Genomic DNA, 19609 nt, shown 5'->3' with positions numbered 1-19609 from the left:
TGTCTGAACCAATAAAATATACCAATATATCTTTTTAAAAATTATGTTACATACCTTTAGCAGGTGGTTCCACTTTTTTAGGAACTGGAACAGGCACTTTTTCCTCTGGTACTGGCTTTGGCACTTCAGGCACTTCAAAGATATTAAAAGTCAAAGTGAGAAATCCATGGCTATGTATCAACAGTCTTCAATGGACAGTCATTTACCAATAGACTTATATACTGCTTCACAGTGAAATTTATAGCCCTCTCAATTTACATATTAAAGTGTAATAAAATCTGGCAATTCAGAAAGCGATGCTCCCAGTCCAGCCCAACATTCAGATGGTCCTCAGCTTAAGATTCCTGATGTTAATCAATAAGCAAAAAAATGTTCATACCAGCACCAACAAAGAAACACAGAAAATTACTAATGATGATCAATATCCTACCCATCCCCAAGCAGTAAAGGAGAAAGAGATGTGAATTCTACCAAGAAGTCTAATTTCAAATTAAATACCTTTAGCTGGTGGTGGTACTTCTTTCTTGGGGACTGCAGCAGGCTTTCTTTTTTCTGGGACAGGTTTCTTAGGTACCTCAGGAACTGTCAATGGTTAATTTAAACAGGAGAATGTTAGTATTTTGGCACATTTATTAGAGGAGTGGTGGTGGTGGTGGAAGATGTTGGACAATCAACAATTACTCCAACAGGCTCAAACAAGTAGAACTGATTTTATTATTTTATTTATTTAATTTGTATTGTCACCTATTCACCCATGGCAACTCAAGGCGGCTTACACGATGTAAAACCATATTTAAAACAAAAGTTATAGAACATAAGTATGTTACTTAATCTTCTGCATTATTAGAAAATACTGTTCTGATAGGATCAGGGGTGGGATACATTTCTTTTAACAACTGGTTCTGTGGGCATGGCTTAGTTGGTGGGCGTGGCTTGGTGGTCATGTGACTGGCTGGGCGTGGCCAACTCAACATCACTCAAATTGAGGCACACATCTTCTCGCCTGGCCTCTTATGACTGTGGGGATGCTGCAACAGTCGTAAGTGTGGAAAATGGTCATAAGTCACTTTTTTCAGTGCTATTGTAACTTTAAATGGTCACTCCACACAAGCAAAGTACCAGCAAAGGAGGGGGGAAAATTCCAGAGAAGTTCCTGAGACAGGAAGTCTAGTCCTGCCAAGAATGTAAAAAGGATTAACGGAGAGGCAGTTTCTGTAAACAACACCAGAATGTTTCCTTCCTGCCTTCTTTACAGGATTAGGCCAGTAATTTCTCCTAACAACTGGTTCTCCGAACTGCTTAAAATGTTAACAACCAGTTCTAGCGAATAGATGCGAACTTGTAGAATCCCACCCTGAATAGGATGCAGTCCCAAACAGAACTGTGTCAAATCCCATTGATTTTTGATCCTAAAATGAGACTTCTTCAAAAAGTCCTAATATCCTTAACACAACAGGGTATATAGCTTTGCCTCCTATATATCCTGCTATGTTAAAAAGCAAAACTCAGTAAATTATTCTACCCTTTACTAAAGTATGTCTGAAATAAACACACACATACATGCACATATAGGGAGTCCTTGACTTACAACCATAATTGAGGCCAACATTTCTGTTGCTAAGTGAGACAGTTTTTCAGTGAATTTTGCCCCACTTTACGGACTTTCTTGCCACAATTGTTAAGTGAATCACTATAGTTGTTAAGTTAGTAACATGATTGCTAAGTCAATCTAGCGTCCCCATTGATTCGGCGTGTCAGAAGGTCACAAAAGGTGATCACATGACTCTGAGACAACGCAACCATCATAAATATGAGTCAGTTGCCAGGTGTTGTGACCGTAGGGATGCTACAACAGCCTTATATCTATATCTATATGATCTATCTGTATGCAAGCTTTCTGCTGGTTTATATACCTTTAGCTGGAGGAGCCTCCACTTTTTCAGGAGGGGAAGGTTTTTTCTTTTCTGGGACTGGCTTCTTGGGCACCTCAGGAACTTTAAAAACACATAATACAGAAGTTTAGAAATGATTTAATGATTTTCAAGATTTATCCAATCTAATGAAATATTGTTCAACATTGTAATGCTTTCTTTTAAAAAGCACCTATTATTCCAACAAAGAAACACAAAATATCAAATCAAATGTGCAGTTCTATTGGCAGAAAGGCTGTCTATTACAGCAAAAAGATAATAAGTTTATTGTAGTAATCAATATTTCATTATTATTAATTTACCTTTAGCTGGTGGAGGTTCTACTTTCTTAGGAACAGCCACAGGAACCTTTTCTTCTGGTTTCTTAGGGACCCCTGGAACTAGATAGTAGCAATTTTTGAGTTTAATCAGATAAAATCAAGATTTTTCTCATAGACTAAACGCAACACTAATATAATATTTGAAAAACACTGTAAAGTTGCTAATTTCTTTATAGGTGAAATATAGATGCTCAGAGACCTGGGGAAAGACCAACAAGAAAATGAAATAACAAGAAGAGGGATACAAAAATCATGTTCTTGATAGCTTGAAAGCAAATAAGTTCTTCTGGACTTATGGTCAAGGAAATGAAATAACTTTTTTTAAATTGTCAAAATCTTGAGAAATCACCATATCTCTCAGGATTTAACTTTTCTTCTTCAAAATCTAAAAGATTCTATGTAAGAATATCGACATCGCAGAAGATGTAGAAATCTCAAAAGATTTCCATTAATTAAACAGTGTTATTTTTTATTCTGCTGTGGAATAATGTACACACCATTGGGGAAAATGCATGTTGTGATGTCCATAGACACCATGTCACCAAGCTTGGTTTTTAGGTGATTCTCAGGAATTTTTAATGATGATGTCATGACCATCTTAAAATTAAAAAAAATGGATATTGCTTTAAAAAATCTACCTTTAGGTGGTGGAACTTCAGGAATTTCTACGTAGACCCTTTCTTCTTCATACTCATCTGGTTCTTTAAAAGAAAATGGGGAAATTAAAAAGTTGACTTTACCCTATTTTCTACATACCATTAAAAATAGCCAAATAGCCAAAATGACATGTAAAGAATGAGACAGAACTGTTCCTACTATTTCTGTTCTCCAATGGTCAATTATGTTTCTAATCTTGAGCACATACCCTTTATCTTATAACTGATTTATTTTATTTTTATTTATTTTTATTTTATTTATTTGTCAATTGTTTACGAGATAAGTAAAAGTGTATACATAATTATGAATACATGAAATGAGTACATATAAGAAAAATAAAAGAAAAATAAAAGAAACAATAGGACAGGGACGGTAGGCACGTTGGTGCGCTTATGCACGCCCCCTACAGACCTATTAGGAAAGGGGTGAGGTCAATAGTAGACAGTCTAAGGTTAAAGTTTTTGGGGTTTGGGGAAGAAACTACAGAGTCGGGTAGAGTATTCCAGACATTGACCACTCTGTTGCTGAAGTCGTATTTCCTGCAATCAAGCTTGGTGAGGTTAACCTTGAGTTTGTATCTGTTGTGTGCTCTTGTGTTGTTATGGTTGAAGCTGAAGTATTCATTGACAGGTAGGACATTGCAATGTATGATTTTATATACCATGCTTAAATCAGACCGAAGACGGCGTAATTCAAGGTTTTCTAGTTCTAGAATTTCAAGTCTGGTGGCATAAGGTATTCTACAACGAGTAGAGGAGTGGAGAACTCTTCTTGTGAAATATTTCTGGACTTTCTCAACTGTGTTAATATCAGATACGTAATGTGGGTTCCAGACTGATGAGCTGTATTCGAGTATTGGTCTAGCAAATGTTTTGTATGCTCTAGTTAGTAGTGTGATATTACCAGAGAAAAAGCTACGTAAGATTAGGTTAACAACTCTTAATGCCTTTTTGGCTATGTAGTTGCAGTGGGCACTAGCACTTAGATCGTTAGAGGTGAGTATTCCAAGGTCCTTTACAGAGCTTGGATCATCAACAAGATCTTGACTATTCAGCTTGTATTTTATTTTCGGATTTTTTTGCCAATATGTAAGACAGAGCATTTATTTGTTGAGATTTGAAGTTGCCATTTGTTTGACCATTCTGATACACAGTCAAGATCTTTTTGAAGGGTAGCAGTATTGTCTGTGGTATTGAACAGCTTTACATCATCAGCGAAAAGAACGCAGTTGCTCTTAATATGATCACAGAGGTCATTTATGTAGAGTATGAAGAGAGTTGGTCCTAGAACACTGCCTTGGGGGACCCCACTATTGACAGGTACAGAATTTGATAGGACACTCCCAATTTTGACCATTTGTTGTCTGTTTGACAGGAATGCTTCTATCCAGTTATGCAGTTGTCCAGAGATACCATAGGATTTTATTTTTAGTAGTAGTTTGTCATGTACCACTGAATCAAAGGCTTTACAGAAGTCTATGTAGATTGCATCTATTGTTTTGCCCTGATCAAGTTGTGTAGTCCATATGTTTTTGCAGTGTGAGAGTTGCAGATTACAGGATAGTTTTTTTCTGAAACCAAATTGTTTATTGGAGAATAGGTTGTTTGTCTCTAAGTGGAGGATGATGGATTGGTTAATAATTGATTCCATGACTTTACAGGTGACGCAGCATAAGGAGATTGGTCTGTAATTTTCAACTAGGCAAGGGTCTCCCTTTTTGAAGATGGGGATGACTGTGGCTTGTGACAATAGGTTAGGCAAGGAACTGGTCCTGAAAGATTTTTCAAAGATTATGCTTAGAGGTTTGGCTATGGCAGTGGATAACTTTTTTAAGAAATAGGCACATATTCCATCCGGTCCAATAGATAGGGATGGTTTTAGATTGCGTAGTGCTTTTTCAACATTGTCTTCTGTAAAATCGATATGTATTAGATCACTGTAGTTATCTGTGGTTCGGCTAGGAAATGCTGGGCATTTAGCTATAGTGGTGAAATTTACTAGTTAAAAATTATTGTCATCTGTATAGCACTCAAGATATTTTTAAAAGGGTATACAGAAATAATTGCACAGAGCATGTTTAGAACAGTTAAGAAATTATATGAAATAACCTATTATCAAATTGGGTACGGCTAGGTTAAAATAAACTAAACCGAATTTACCTTCAGTTGGATATTCCACGTAGAAGCCTTCATGCTCGTATTCTTCTGGTTCTTTAAAGAGAATCATCACATTTAAAAGATGGATTTAAACTATTTTCAATACTATTGAAATGATCCGTAAGATAAAACAGAAATATTAAATAAAACCCAGAATCTGACTGTCCAGAGAGATATTTATGTTCCTAAAGTTCAAAAAGATAAATGTCTTGGGCAGCAGATTCTCACAAACAGAAGACTCACAAGTAAAAGAATAAGGCAACTTTTTTTTCATGGGAGAAAGTTCTATGCTATGTGCAAAGCTGCCATATTAAGAGAACATTGAATAGAGGCAAATGCAATTTAATTAGCCTATTTCATTTTTTATATAGGACAAGGTGGTAAGAGAAAAAAATTAATAATATATGTTTGTAACTACCTGAACCATATGAATATTCTTCTTCATGATATGAAACAGTCACTTTTTCTTCTGAAATAGTCCATTTCTCTTCAGCTGGGACTGAAATAAGAATTCAGTCAAAAATACTAAATTAAACATATGAAAATGGTTTGCAAACATATTTCTATTATATTAAACACCAGGACTCCAAATAAAATTTTGCGGTAGGTAAGATGTAAAGATAGGAATAACTTCCAAGACAGAATGACCTAATCTCAAATCAAGCCAGGCTGAATAGTCCCATATTTCAAGGTAAGTCAAGGTTCAGGAACGTTTAGAATAGCCCATTTTCAACTTGAAACATTATGTAGCAAAACCTTGCATTAGACATTAGAAAGCAAAAATAGCTTTGTCACGAAGCAATCACATTCCTATGCAAATGTTACAAGTAGAATAAAGAAAATAACTATTTCCAAAAATTACAAAGATGAATAAGAATTTTAAAGCACATGCATGTTTTGAGACATACTGCCCCCCTCCAAAAAAACCCTCACCCCAATGTCCATGAATAAAATATAAAAACTGTCTCTAGCTGAGCTTGATGATCATGTATTTTCTTGGTGACAATAAGGAAGTGATCTGCCATTACTTTCATCTATAATATTTTTGATTCTACCAATCTATCCCATGCCTGAAATTCCTGCTAGGTACCAACTAGTCTGCTGGGCATAGTGCCCTTTAGATGAATGCCAAATCTCATAAAGGAACAAAAATGCACGGAACAGAATTTCTCTCATTTAAAGCAAATTGTCTTATTTTCAGTCATGCATCCAATGTACAATGTACATCATCAGTTACTGGTCTATCACTTCTAGAATGCTTCTCAATGAAGATTTCTGTTCCTTCAACCGAATAATTTGAACATGCATTCACAGGGAAAGGTTAGTAGAATTGTACTGAAAAAAAAAAAGAACTGAAAAAGAACTGAAAAAAGTGAACACCATGAAAGGTAGGAAAAATGGATATGATTTATAGAAATCAATGTTCGTATATGCCATAGGTATTTCAAAAGAATATAGAAAGAGATGGAAAAGGAGATTGTGTACCTTTTCGTTCTATAACTTCCTCGTGAATGACTCTCTTTGCAGGTTTTTTGGATGGAACTTCTGGAACTTTACGGATATAAAAATATATAAAAGATTATTTCCATATATATGATGTATATCAAACTATTTTAATCATAATTAAGGATAAGATAATAAACAAATAACATTTTAAAGCAGATTTCTTAAGCCTGATTTCTGCCTCCAGGTCTGTTAGGCCAGGCTGGCTGAGAATTCGGGGTGGGTGGGTGGGAGGGGTAGGGCAGGGTGTTTGTGTGAAGTTCAAAGATATTTATCTATGTGTTTTATATGTTTATTTAAAACATTTATGTGGGCACCCTTCTTAAATCACGCTGGGCAGCTCATAATAATAAATTTTAACTGCATCAGGTTTAAGAAGATTGGTTTAAATCTTAGCAAGATTTAATAAATGGAACCATATAAAATGAGAAAAGGGTAGCATATCAATGAGGGAGACTATTTGTAGCTCAGGGTTGCTATGAGGGTTCTTGATGCTCTCTGAACACTGATGATGTTACCAACTTAGGGTAATGAAATGTCTGCAAGAAAACAAGTCAGCTCAGAGAGCCCGAACAACCCATCAAGGTAGCATATATTTTAAAAGGAGAAAATTTGATATGCAGCAAAAACATCAAATAAATTGAGATGTCTTCCATCTCTTTTCTAAATCAAGTTGAACAGAACTTTTATGACTATTTTAACTACTAAGCTGTGGAGAAAAATTAAGAAGATAGTGGAACCTAGCAGCTCTAAGTAATTAGCTATATATATTTTAAGCTAGATGCCATTACTTTGAAGGGATTTTTTTCCTGATCCCATAGATAATAGTATTTGCTGTTAAAAATCATGAGTACATCATAGATTGAGGCTGTAATTAATTTAAGTGGCTAGGAAATATCATTAATATTTTAATATAAGAAGATCAGTTATTAGCAATTGAAGTCTTTTTATATATGCAATTAAAGGGATGTATTTTGATGCCAAGGATTTTTGTAAGTAGACCAAGGACCACATAAAATTAAAATGAGCAGCATGCACATACTGTAATCCTATATTTTCCCAATATTAAATTAAAGCAAAAGATTCATATCACCTTTCCTTGTTAAAAAAAATAAAATAATTTTTGTCCATTCCTACCTTTAACTCTTCTCAGTTGTTCTTCCTCCATCTGCTGAGCTGTTTTTGCTACTTCTTCAGTTACAGGCTTCCGAGTAACTAAAGGGGATTTAAAACACTTAGCATAAGACTGTATCTGAATATCCATCAAGTGCATTATATCCAATTTTCAGTGTGAGAAAAGAAGTTCTAGTTCACTGATCTCCTAAAAGACATACATTTGGGGTTCATATATACCACTATATACAATATACCATTATATTGTTCTCATGAAAGTTTTTGAAACTTGGCTTTGCCCAATTACTTCAATTAGTGATGGGAGAATTTCCCATAATTGATAACCTCTTTTCTGGATTCCTTTGAATGCTCTGGTAATCCTGCCTAATTTCTGAGACCTGCTAGGGAGGTTAAAATGGAAACTTCCCCACCTCTAAAAACTGTTGATATTGGAGATTCCTTTTCTTCCCCATTGTTTCACACTGAATGTTCAGAATTGAGCTTTTTCATATCAGAACTATTGATTATGGCCATGAGTGATGTTTAGAAGTAATACCTGATTTAATGGTTTGGATTCATGGTTTGATAGGAATCTTTTTAATATGTGAGATAAAATAGAATGTAACCTAACAATGTGTTGCCATGTCCAATATATTAAGGGTGGACAAAGAGAGACATCTGTTTTGTACATTTAGCAATAATTCTATAAATGTAATGTAAGAGTTTATGATTAGTATTCAACATTTCTTCATTATACATGACCTGAAAATAGTTCCATGCATTGCATAATTGAAAGATTAAAAATACCTCCAGTGGCAGGATTTCCTACCTTATCTTGTTAATATAAAGTCTCTTGTTTTGGACTCTGGTATTTTAGAAGTCTAGAAACTTTAATCTATTTTTAAAATCATCTATTATATAAACTAGTTAATAAATATGCACCTTAAAAAGCAAATTTTAAAAGAAACATGCTTCAGTGCTATCATTTTAATGCCCAAACCTTTCTGTATTGTAATTTTTTTCTTTTCTTCTTTCTTGGCTGAAATTTCTGGACGTTTTGGCACAGGTTCTGGCTTTTTAGGAACTTGGACCACTGTAACAGATATAAACGTATTTCAAGAAACAACTAAAGGTATTTTGGGATCTTTGACACACTTTATTAATATCCTCTGCTAACTTAAAGTAATATTAGTTGACGTGTTCATTTAATTACCTTCCTTGTCTAAAGGTTCTAAAGTCTCTGTTCTAAGAGCAAAAAATCCATTTAATAAAATGTTATACAATAAAAATAGTATATTTAATTAAAATACATATCACATTTGCTTATATTTCAGGTAATGGCATATAATAATAGCAAAGTAAAATATGAGATGAATCTTAAAAAAATAAATGTTTAGATTAATATATTTAAGTACCGGATATAATTTAAACATTCTATCATCATTATATCATACCTATCACCTTATCTGAACATTGCTGTTCTCCTAAAGCATGTTGGCAGAATTAGCCTGACTAAACTTACGCATTAAATCATTTCAGTCAAACAGTTGGAAGACAATACACTATGTAACTTTTCTAATCCTATTAATTTACCATTGTGGTCAAGCAAAAAATTCAGTAAAACAACAGAAATTGATAAATTTAATTAATTAATTTAAATTTAATTAATTAAAATATTATTTAAAAGAGAAAGGGGAAAAATGAAACTGTCTTTAAAAAAAGAAATATACTACCTTCTTCATGATAAACTGGCTTTTTCTTGTAGGTTACTTGTTTTTCTGCATATGCCCATTCATCTTCTCCTTCATCATAACCTTCTTCTCTTTCATAGTATTCATGTTTTTCCCCATACTCCTCTTCCCATTCTTCCTGATAAACTGTTTTTTCCTCTTTTCTTTCTCCATATGTCCATTCCTCTTCCCCTTCATCATAACCTTCTTCTTTTTCATAGTATTCATGTTTCTCCCCATACTCCTCTTCCCATTCTTCGTGTATTTCTTTGTGAACCTCGTGGATTTCTTCCTTCTTCTCATAAATAGGCTCCTTCTTCTTAACTACAGTTGTCACTTTGATCTCTTCAGTTTTCTTGGCAGCAACTTTTAGAAATAAAACATTGCACAAACATTTGAGATCAGTGTTCTCATATAGATTAATAAATGCACCTGCTCAGAAACAATACACAGTTGCTTTTTCAAAGACATGTCTTTAGTAAAACATAGGCATTTTTTGGGTTATTTTAAGTTGAAATTGATCTGGTGAATGGAAATCCTAATTCTCCCCTCTTCCTTAGGTTAAGATATTTAATATATTGGTCAAATATTCTAATAATTTAGTCAGTAGGCACAGATGTCATAAGCTGCCCAACTGTCACAGGGTCACAACACAAATGTTGCAGAAAGGAAGAATTCTACATGATTTGGATGATCAGAAGTTATGATGATGAAGAAAAACGAAGAATGACACCCACATTTTAAATTGCCCAAGCAAAGAACTCTTTTCAGTATTATATTATTTTGTGGGCAAACGTGTCAATCTTTGATTATTTACCTTTGGTTGGAATAACTTCTTCTACTTTGGGAACTGGGACTGGGACTGGGACTGGAGCAGGAGGTGGAGGCTCTGGTTTCTTGACTGGTTCTGAAACATATGTAATATACCTGGTAAGATATTTGTTTCCCTACCAACAACTGCACTTCAATGTGATTTGATTTTGTTTTGATTTATGTTTTGATTTTGTTTTGATTTATAGATGGCACTGGATTCAGTTTACTAATTTATACAGTGAGTTGTGTATTAATAAGCACTCATCACCTCCACTGAAGTTTTAAGAGTGCACTTTACCTGTACAAAAGTAAACTCACTGAATTCAGTGAATCTAACAGATATAAGATCACATTTAAATAACAAAAAACGAAACATAAAGCACGAGAAAAATATAAATACATGTGCTTTTCAAATTCACATATCAGAATCTAATATAATAAAACTGCAACCAAAGCACTCCCATTTAAAAATGGAGGAGACTCAGCTAAACTTTTTACAAACAGTTTTGGCTCTTTTATATGAGCTAATATGCATATGTATACTCTTCAGGTATTTAGCATTGTAAATGTGAAATATTCTAAAGTCTTTAGAAAATATGAATGAAGCTCAAAAAGATGTGATAATATTTTGTTGTTTATAAATGTCCTTTATACTTGGGAACAAACAATCTGACATACCTTTAGGAGGTGGAACTTCCTCTGGGACTTTTGGAGTCACCTTTTTGATTATTTTCTTCCGAACCACTTTAAAAACAAAAGTGAAAATAATTAAGCATGCAAAGAAACTGGTCAAACAGAGTATTTGGAAATATCCAATGAATACAAGTCCTGAAATGCAAAGCAGCAGTACCTTTTTCTTTTTTCTTCTTCTCTTCCGGCATGGGAATTAAGATAGGAAGAATAGGTATATCTTATAAAAAAAAGAAATATATGCATTAAAATGTTTTCATGGAGTGCCCAGCTGTTAAATATTTCTATGCATAAGTTAATAGTCTTTTTAAAAGTAAACTTTACCTTCAGTTGGAACTTCAACTGGAATTGCAACTCTAGCATCTGGAACATCTGGAAAACCATTGAACAAGTAACAAAGTAGTCATATTAATCTAGTTATACACTGCTTACTAATACTGCTCTAATATTCCAAGCATCAAGCTTTCTGAATCCGTATGGCCTCATCCATGCATGAAGATAACTATCAGTAGTCTGTGCAGAACGTGATATTTAGTAAAGAGTACAAAAATCTTGGGGGAGGGAGTCCTGAAAAATAGTAATTTAGGATCATGAATGAGCCTTTGGGCCAGAAAACTGACTGGCAGAGGGGGAAAATGCAAAACCAATGGGAAGGAGGAACAAAACAGTTCTCACTGCTCACTGCCAGGAGTTCAATTCTGACTGGTTCAAGGTTGACTTGGCCTTCCATCCTTCTGAGGTCGGTAAAATGAGGGCCCAGGTTGTTGGAGGCAATATGGCTGACTCTATAAACATCTTAGAGGGGACTGTAAAGCACTATGAACTGGTATATTACTGGTATATAACTGGTTCTATTGCTATTGCTCTGAAAGAGAGTGCAATCCTAAGCAGTAAAACCCCATATGGCTTTATTTTGTTACTGGAATCCCTTAATGCAAATAACTGTTTGCCTTGGGAAAGAGTGTTATAGGTAAGGGTCTCCAACCTTGGCAACTTTAAGACTTGTGGGCTTCAACTCCCAGCAAAACTGGCTGAGGGACTCTGGGAGTTGAAGTCCACAAGTCTTAAAGTTGCCAAGGGTGGAGACCCCTGTTATAGGTGATGAGTCCTTTCTACTTCAGATGGCTTTTTGTAGTGCATGGGAATCATATTACGGAACATGGATCCACCACTAAATGAGATCATTATAAAGTACTAGCAGCAACAATACAACTACAGATAAAATGAAAAGAACATTTCAATTGGATATGTTCTTACATGTGTAGCCGACTATAGACATTTTTTAAACTGACAATTAAATATTTGGGCAGAATTATAAAAGAACCAGAAGCAGATTTTTCTGCCTGCAACAATGGATTTTTAATAACACGTGGCATGCCATGCACGGTGGATCTTCACAGCAGTTGTTTCAACTGAGCATAAAGAGGTGTCCAATAAAAAGAAAAAAGGTTTGGTTTTGATGTTTCACACTGGGCCAGAGCACACACTAAGATGGCATGTGGATATACCGTGTTTCTCATAAAATAAGGCCAGGTCTTATTTTTTTTTGAGCCCCGAAAAAACAGCTAGGACGTCTTTTCGGGGGTGACTTAATTTCTTCCTCCATGCGCACCCTCCACCTAGAGCACCCCATGCACACTCACCTCTCTATGAGGCCACCACTGGAAGCTCCCAAAGGTAGAGTCACCAACCGCTTCTATCGGCCGGGCAGAAGCGCCTCAGGGCGAGCACCCACACGCATTCACCTCACCACGAAGCTGTTTCTATCAGCCAATGGAAGCTCCCCAAAGGCAGAGTCATCAGCTGCTTTGGGGTGAGTCGTGGCTGCCAGTTACTGTGGCTGCCCTAACCCTCACGCACACTCTCCTCGAGGAAGCATGTGGGTGAAGCATAGCTGCCCTAACCTTCACGTGCACTCTCCTCGAGGCCGTTTCTATCGGCCAATGGAAGGTCCCAAAAGGCAGAGTCACAAGCCGCTTCCATCAGCCGATAAAAACGGCTTTGTGGAGAGGGGAGTGCATGTGAGAGAGCGGCTGCAAACTTTTCTTAGCAGAAGGGAAGCAAACTGAGTTTCTCTTTCTCTCTCTCTCTCTCACACACACACACACACCCACATACAAATACCACCCCTACTAGCCCTTGTCCCTGCACTGGGTCAGCCAAGCCCTTCTGGCGAGAGAAGGTCTCAGCATCTGCGGGGTTCCCACCGCCGCCCTCCCCTCCTCAAGCCAGACCTTTTCCGGGCATCTTGCCAAAGTCCAAGGGCAGCCGATCTACCTTTACCTGCTGCCACCGCTGGTTTGGGGAGTGGGGGGGCCACTGGGGAGGGAAGAGAAGGCAGCAGAGCTCAGCTACCCTTAGAAAGGAGATTGGGCAGGCTCCCAAAAGGAGACGCATTCCCTCGTGGGAATGCGGCAGGGAAGCGGGGTGAGTGTGAAAGGGTCGCCGCTGCAGCACAGGAGGCAGGAGGGAACTGGAGCAAAGAAGGGCCAGGGAGAAGCTAAACCGTCCTTTCTATTGCTCTGGTGAGGGCCGAATATTTGCAGGGGCTGGTTGGAAAGGCCTAATTTTAGTATGAACCTTGAGTCATTGGGGGAGTTGAATGGCGAAGGCACTTTGCACATGATCCGAAGCAATCCTGCCACAGCTCATGGGTGGCACTGCTAACAGTTGGGGGGAGTCTAAGAACTTCAGCGATGCCTCCTTTTTTCTTTCTCTCTCTCTTTGAGCGTGAAAGAATGCCCGTCATTAACCAATTAACCAACGCCAGCCTCGGAATCCCTAATTTCGGCATAATTCAGGATGAGAGAGGAGCCATAAAACCAGGGACTTGGCAATGAGGTGCAGGTTCTTTTTTTTTTTTTTTTTGATTGAGTTCAGTCACAAGACATTTCTGGATTTCATTAGACGTTTGAGGCGTTCAGAACAACTTTTGAAAAACTTGCGGGTCTAACTTTGAGAAGCAATGAGTTCAGTCCTCTCAAATGGTGGAGGTTAGGAATGATCTTTGGAGACCTCCCCTCTCCTTTAGCTGATGGAGACCTGGGCGATTTTAGGCCAAAAGCTGCCCCAGAGAAATTGATCAGAGAATGGACAGGAAAGCAAAACAAGAACACATTTGAGCGAAGACCTTTTCTCCCACTCCCTCCGTCGCAATCTCACAATTTTTATACAGACACAGATACGCGCGTGCTTTCTCTCCTGTCCCACTGGTAGATTCAAAGACAACTAATGCACGCTCCCCTCACCACAAGGCCGTTTCTATTGGCCGATGGAAGCTCCCCAAAGGCAGAGTCAACAGCCGCTTCTACCAGCCGATAGAAGCAGCTGGTGACTCTGCCTTTGGGGAGCTTCCATTGGCCAACAGAAACGGCCTTGTGGTGAAGGGAGTGCTCATAGGCACTCGCTCTGAGGTTGCTTCTACCGGCTGATAGAAGCAGCTGGTGACTCTGCCTTTGGGGAGCTTCTATTGGCTGATGTTCTATCGGTAGTAGATCAGAGTATTCTAGCCTAGGCTACCTGCATGGCGCTCCTAAAGGCAAGTTTTCTCCCCCCCTTCCCTTCCCCCCCATTTCTCTTCACCTCATGTAGTTCTCATGAATGGTGCGAGAAATGGTGGGGAAACGCATGGTTTAAATAGGCCTAAATTTTGGGGGCGGGGCTTAATTTCAACTCATGCATATAAATCATGCTGGGCCTTCCTATTGGTGGAGGACGTATTGTTGGAGAAACACGGTATATAATAGAATGTTATCCTGAGATGCCATGAGTTTTTAATCAATTTTTATTCTGCTTATTTGGATTTTGTTGCTGTTATTATTTTTTTGCTGCTTTGTATGTATCCCAGGATTGCGGTTACAATATGAGCAGCTATAAAAGCCTTTTATAAGAAAAAAATGTACAAAAGTAAAATGTGACACAAAAAGCATTTGCCGTGCCCTTTCCTTACCTGGTGGCTTTATTTCTAGTTTAATTTCTGCAAGAGAAGAAATCAAAATGATTGTACTTGGAATCATTTCCACTTCAGAAATACTTATTCAGCAAGACCAGGCATATGTGAAACCTGGAGCACTGAGGTACTGACCTTTAGTGGTGAGGTAGAGTTCAGCGGTGCTTCTTGCTTCACCTCGTGGTTCGAGACAAGCAATAACCGAATATACCCCTAATAATAAATAAAAATATAAATAAATAAACAAATAAATAAATGGTGTTATGATATTTATGGCAGTTTGTACATTTTTAGAAGTAGGAAAGTCCGGCAAGAAAGAAAATCAAATCACCTTCATCATCTGAGGTAACATTGTGGATAGTCATGTAATGGCATCGGCCTTCGCTCCTAAAGCTGTACTTGGGACTCTCCTTGAGTTCCACTGACCCTTTGTACCATGTGACGATTGCATTGTCAAAGGAGACTTCGCACTCAAAGGTCGCAGACTGGTGTTCGCTGACCACTATATTTTGGATGGTCTTTGTGAACTGAATTGGTTCAGCTGTAGGTTTGAAGTAAATGAAAAAAAAAGACAATTATTCTCATGTTTCATTTAGCTTTGCTTTTTTTTTCATCACGTTGTGCCTGCAGATATATGTATGTGTATGTTTATGTGTTTGTGCATGGGTAGGTATACTCATACCTGGGCATGTTTCAATTCAAACAAAAGACATAAAGACAACGCTTATTATTTTCATGAGAATGCAGTTTGCGTTTCAAAATGGATTTGAAGTACAAGTAGCCCTTGACTTATGACCACAACTGAGCCCAGTGAGACATTTGTTAAGTGAGTTTTGCCCCATTTTATGACCTTTTTTGCTTCAGTTGTTAAGTGAATCACTGCAGCTGTTCAGTTAGCAACACAGTTAAGTCATTGACTTTGCCAGTGAGAAGGTTGCAAAAGGTGATCGCATGACCTGAGGACACTTCCACTGTCATAAATATGAACCAGTTGCCGAGTATCCAAGTTTTAATCACATGGCCATGAAGATACTGCAATGGTTGTAAATGTGAAAAACAATCATAAGTCACTTTTTTCAGGGATGTTGTAACTTTGAACAGTCGCTAAATGATTTGTTGTAAGTTGAGGACCACCTGTAGCACGTAGTTTTTACAGTCTTTCTCATGCTCAATTAAAGGAGATAGATAAATCGAAGTTAATTGTTGTAATTATAGCAAAGTCACATCATAAGAGGAAACAAGTGAATTAAATATCCTATCATCAAGTTATAAGAATGCTGAAAAAAAAGACAAAACAGTTAAATTTCCTGCACTCAGGCATTCAGTCCCTCATGACTGGACTACTGTAATGCGTTCTACATGGGGCTACCCTTGAAGAGCATTTGGAAGCTACAGCTGGTGTAGAGTACATCAGCGTTGGTAGTTTTGGCCCCATCTGTAACATTACTGTTCTGTGAACTGCATTGGTTACCAGTCTGCTTCTGGGTGCAATTCAAAGTGTTGGTGGTCACCTTTAAAGCCTTTTGTGGAATGGGTCCAGGTTACTTGAGGGACCGTCTCACCCCACTGAGATTGGCCATAACACTCATGCCGGCAGAGGTGTCATGCTGTGGGTCCCATAAACCCAATTATTCTGGTTGGTGGGGTCCAGGAGGAGGGCCTTGTCTGTGGTTGTTCCTGCCCTCTGGAATATCTTGCCCCTCAATGTGAGGTTGTCCCAAACTCTCCTTTCTTTTTGTAGAGACCTAAAGATGTGGCTTTGCCAGTCATCTTGGGGCCCCAATGAGGGAACAGCGCAATGCAGGTGTTTGATTGAGTAATAACAAATCCCCCCCTCCCCACCACTCCGCCCTCCCCATGTGTCTTTGGTTTTAATGTTAATTTGGTTTAATGCTTTAGCTTTTTATGTTTTAGCTTTTATGTAATGGTAAGCCGCCCAGAATTACCCTATGGTAAGATGGGCAGCCAATAAATTTTATAAATGAAAATAAATATATGGCAACAAATGAAAAATACCTTTAGAAAAGAAATTCTGTTATTAAGATGTCATTAAGATTCATCTAAATCAGCTTATTTTTATAACAACACAAACTCTTTTTACAAACCTTCAATTAGTAGGTCAGCAGTTGTTTCTAGTTGGTCAAACATGCAGGTGTACTGTCCCTGGTCTTCTGTTCTTACATCTTTGATAATGAGTCTGTGCACTTTGTCAGAGACATCTGTGGAATATCTGCCTCCTATTTGGAGGACCTTTCCATTTCTGTACCACTGGGATTTTGCATTTGGCACAGAGAATTGACAAACCAAAGAGCAGGTAAAACCTTCCTTGAGGGAAGTATCACGTAGATGACGTTCAATAGCAGGTTCTGTTAGCAAGTTAAAAATGCGTGTTTTAGAAAATACCAACCCAAAACTGCATCAGATAAATTTTAAATATTTGATCGATCAAAATGTGGCACAAATTTTGCACTTACCAATCACGTGAAGTTTAGCACTGGCAATATGCGGACCACAGACCACTCTGTAATTTGCCTGATCTCCAAGTTGACAGTTTCTGATTTTAAGAATATGCCGGTCTCCTTCAATTTTGATTTCATACTTCTTGTTCGAGATCAATCTCTCTGTGCCTTTGTACCAAGTTAGTCTGATTTCTGGATAATTTATTTTAATCTCACATTCAAAGATGGCATCTTCCTCTGTTAACACAGTCTGATCTTCAATATCTCTGATCAAAGTAATAGGCTGAAAAATATTTTTCATATTTTTGAATCTCTGGATTAAGCACTAATCCCGCTACATAATAACTCTGTAAACAAGCAGCATTAATTACATATTACTGTAATTGATAAATGACATTAATTACCTCTGTCTGTGTAAGCCTTTGCTGAATGAATGCTACAAGTTCATCAAACTCTTGTTCTTCTCTCCTTGATCTCTCTTTTACTTCAATCTCCTGTTAAAACAAAGACCATGCATTAATAAGATTGTCTAATGTTCTACTTTATAAACAATATAAACAACACAATGGCAAAACCCTATTAAACTGAAGGAAATAGCTATATCCATTTCAGCACAAATTGCTTCAGTACATAAGGGCTATCCTTTGACATATTGGGAATGTCAATATTTTGTTCAAATATAGCACCTTACTCAGAATTATTAAACTAATTTTTCTCTTTGCTCTCTCCTGATTGAAAATATTCATTTGAGACTCCGGTGTTTTAATCCTTGAAAGAACATTGAACAGAAATTGCTTAGTGCAGCTTTTCCAGCCTAGAGTCCTTCAGATTTACTGGACTTCAGTCCTCAAATTTTCAAGTTAGCTGATTGGAAAAACCACTGTAGAAAAAATATATATTTTGGTAGTGGGTGGAGATTGTAGGCCACAAACTTAGTTATAGATATTAGCTTAGATTAGTAAAGTCCCTTCACAACTAACACATTTCTGAATTGGATGAACAGTTCTCAAAAATCCCCTCTTATTCATGTGGGGTCATTGCAGACTCAAAAGGGAGAAAGGGGTTTTGGCTTTTATTAACAACCAGAAAGATTGTATGAAAAAGTTGGGGAGAAACTACCCCAATTGATTCTGATTCGGAATCAATAATAATGCCCATTGCAGAATATGAATTTTAAATGAATAATTAGACCACCTAAACATTGAACACACTTTTTAAAGTAACGGAACTATGGTTTGAAATGATTTATTAATAAAGGAAAATATTGGTGTTTACCAGTCTGTGTGTTTCTTCTGCCTGGCTTTCTTTTAGCATCTCAAATGCTTGTAGGAGACCTCGGAAATCTGTGATTCCATACATGCGAGCATATTTTTCATATTCTTTAGGATCTACATTTTTTAGGAGTTCCATGATATCGATTGCCTGCTCTTCCTCACCTTCCTTCCTTTTTGTTGGAGTTCTGCAGGAATAAAGAAATTACTTATTAAGCAAATAGACACCAGCATCCATTAAATTTACAGCATGTGTGAAATGATTTATAATTTTTCCAAGATTTTAAGCATCATCAGCCTAATAAAGTAGGATTCTTCGCTAAAGGAACTCCTAAGGCTCTCTTTGATTGCAACCTTATGGATTTAACAGAATTGGGCCTACTTCTGTGTTTCATTTTACAACCCAATAAAACTTACAAAATTTTATAGAGTATGCTATGGTGATTAAGATATTTGGAGAGTGTTTTTATTAATGGAAACTTTTACAATACATATAAAAAATGTTCATTTTTCAATTAATAGAGATGCCCAATTTACAAATGATTCAAGGTGGCTTACAAAGAAGATTTGAAACACAAGAGGCAAAGATAATAATAAAAATTATAGCCATTCCAGGAAAGATTAAAAAAAAATTAAAATACTCCAGTGGGTTCACAAATTGCCCTGCTGGAAGAGACAAGTTTTTAAAGAACATCCTAAAGAATAAGAGGTTGGGGGGGCGAGATGGATTTTTGTGGGGATATGTTTCCAAAAGCCATGCATGACATTATAGAAACTGTTTCTGCAGGCTCCCACTATACAACAATGTTTTATTGATGGGATCTGGAATACATCAACTGTCAGATCTAATAGTATAGGCAGACAACTGAAGAATGGTGATCCTGTAAACATCCAAGCCACAAATCTCAAAAGGCTTTATGGAAGTCCATTAGCGCGTTGAATTGCATCTGGAAGCCAAATGGCAATCACTAAAATTTGCAGAGTTGAGACCTTACATGGATGAACAGAAGTGCCTTC

The 19609-nt window shown here is 37.1% G+C and overlaps 1 protein-coding gene across 1 annotated transcript in view; it reads right to left on the bottom strand.

The window, feature by feature from the left end:
- Positions 1-19609, bottom strand: part of TTN (titin) — a 307241-nt gene that overhangs the window by 177129 nt on the left and 110503 nt on the right. The window contains exons 100-121 of the mRNA XM_087917042.1: positions 18597-18780; positions 17726-17815; positions 17337-17604; positions 16968-17228; positions 15194-15403; positions 14998-15075; positions 14863-14889; positions 11238-11285; positions 11074-11133; positions 10902-10967; positions 10228-10317; positions 9414-9776; positions 8681-8773; positions 7705-7782; positions 6550-6615; positions 5483-5563; positions 5068-5118; positions 2890-2952; positions 2234-2311; positions 1914-1994; positions 499-582; positions 55-132 (exon numbers count right to left, since the gene is read on the bottom strand). Coding sequence (XP_087773168.1) covers positions 55-132; positions 499-582; positions 1914-1994; positions 2234-2311; positions 2890-2952; positions 5068-5118; positions 5483-5563; positions 6550-6615; positions 7705-7782; positions 8681-8773; positions 9414-9776; positions 10228-10317; positions 10902-10967; positions 11074-11133; positions 11238-11285; positions 14863-14889; positions 14998-15075; positions 15194-15403; positions 16968-17228; positions 17337-17604; positions 17726-17815; positions 18597-18780 — 2498 coding nt within the window. The remainder of the gene's footprint in view (positions 1-54; positions 133-498; positions 583-1913; positions 1995-2233; positions 2312-2889; positions 2953-5067; positions 5119-5482; positions 5564-6549; positions 6616-7704; positions 7783-8680; positions 8774-9413; positions 9777-10227; positions 10318-10901; positions 10968-11073; positions 11134-11237; positions 11286-14862; positions 14890-14997; positions 15076-15193; positions 15404-16967; positions 17229-17336; positions 17605-17725; positions 17816-18596; positions 18781-19609) is intronic.

Source organism: Pseudonaja textilis, chromosome 1 (assembly GCF_049901715.1).
Source record: "Pseudonaja textilis isolate UNSWEBS1 chromosome 1, rPseTex1.2, whole genome shotgun sequence".
Lineage (NCBI taxonomy): Eukaryota > Metazoa > Chordata > Lepidosauria > Squamata > Elapidae > Pseudonaja > Pseudonaja textilis.
Note: the sequence above shows the minus strand (reverse complement) of the source record. Positions and strands in the feature narration are given on the sequence as shown.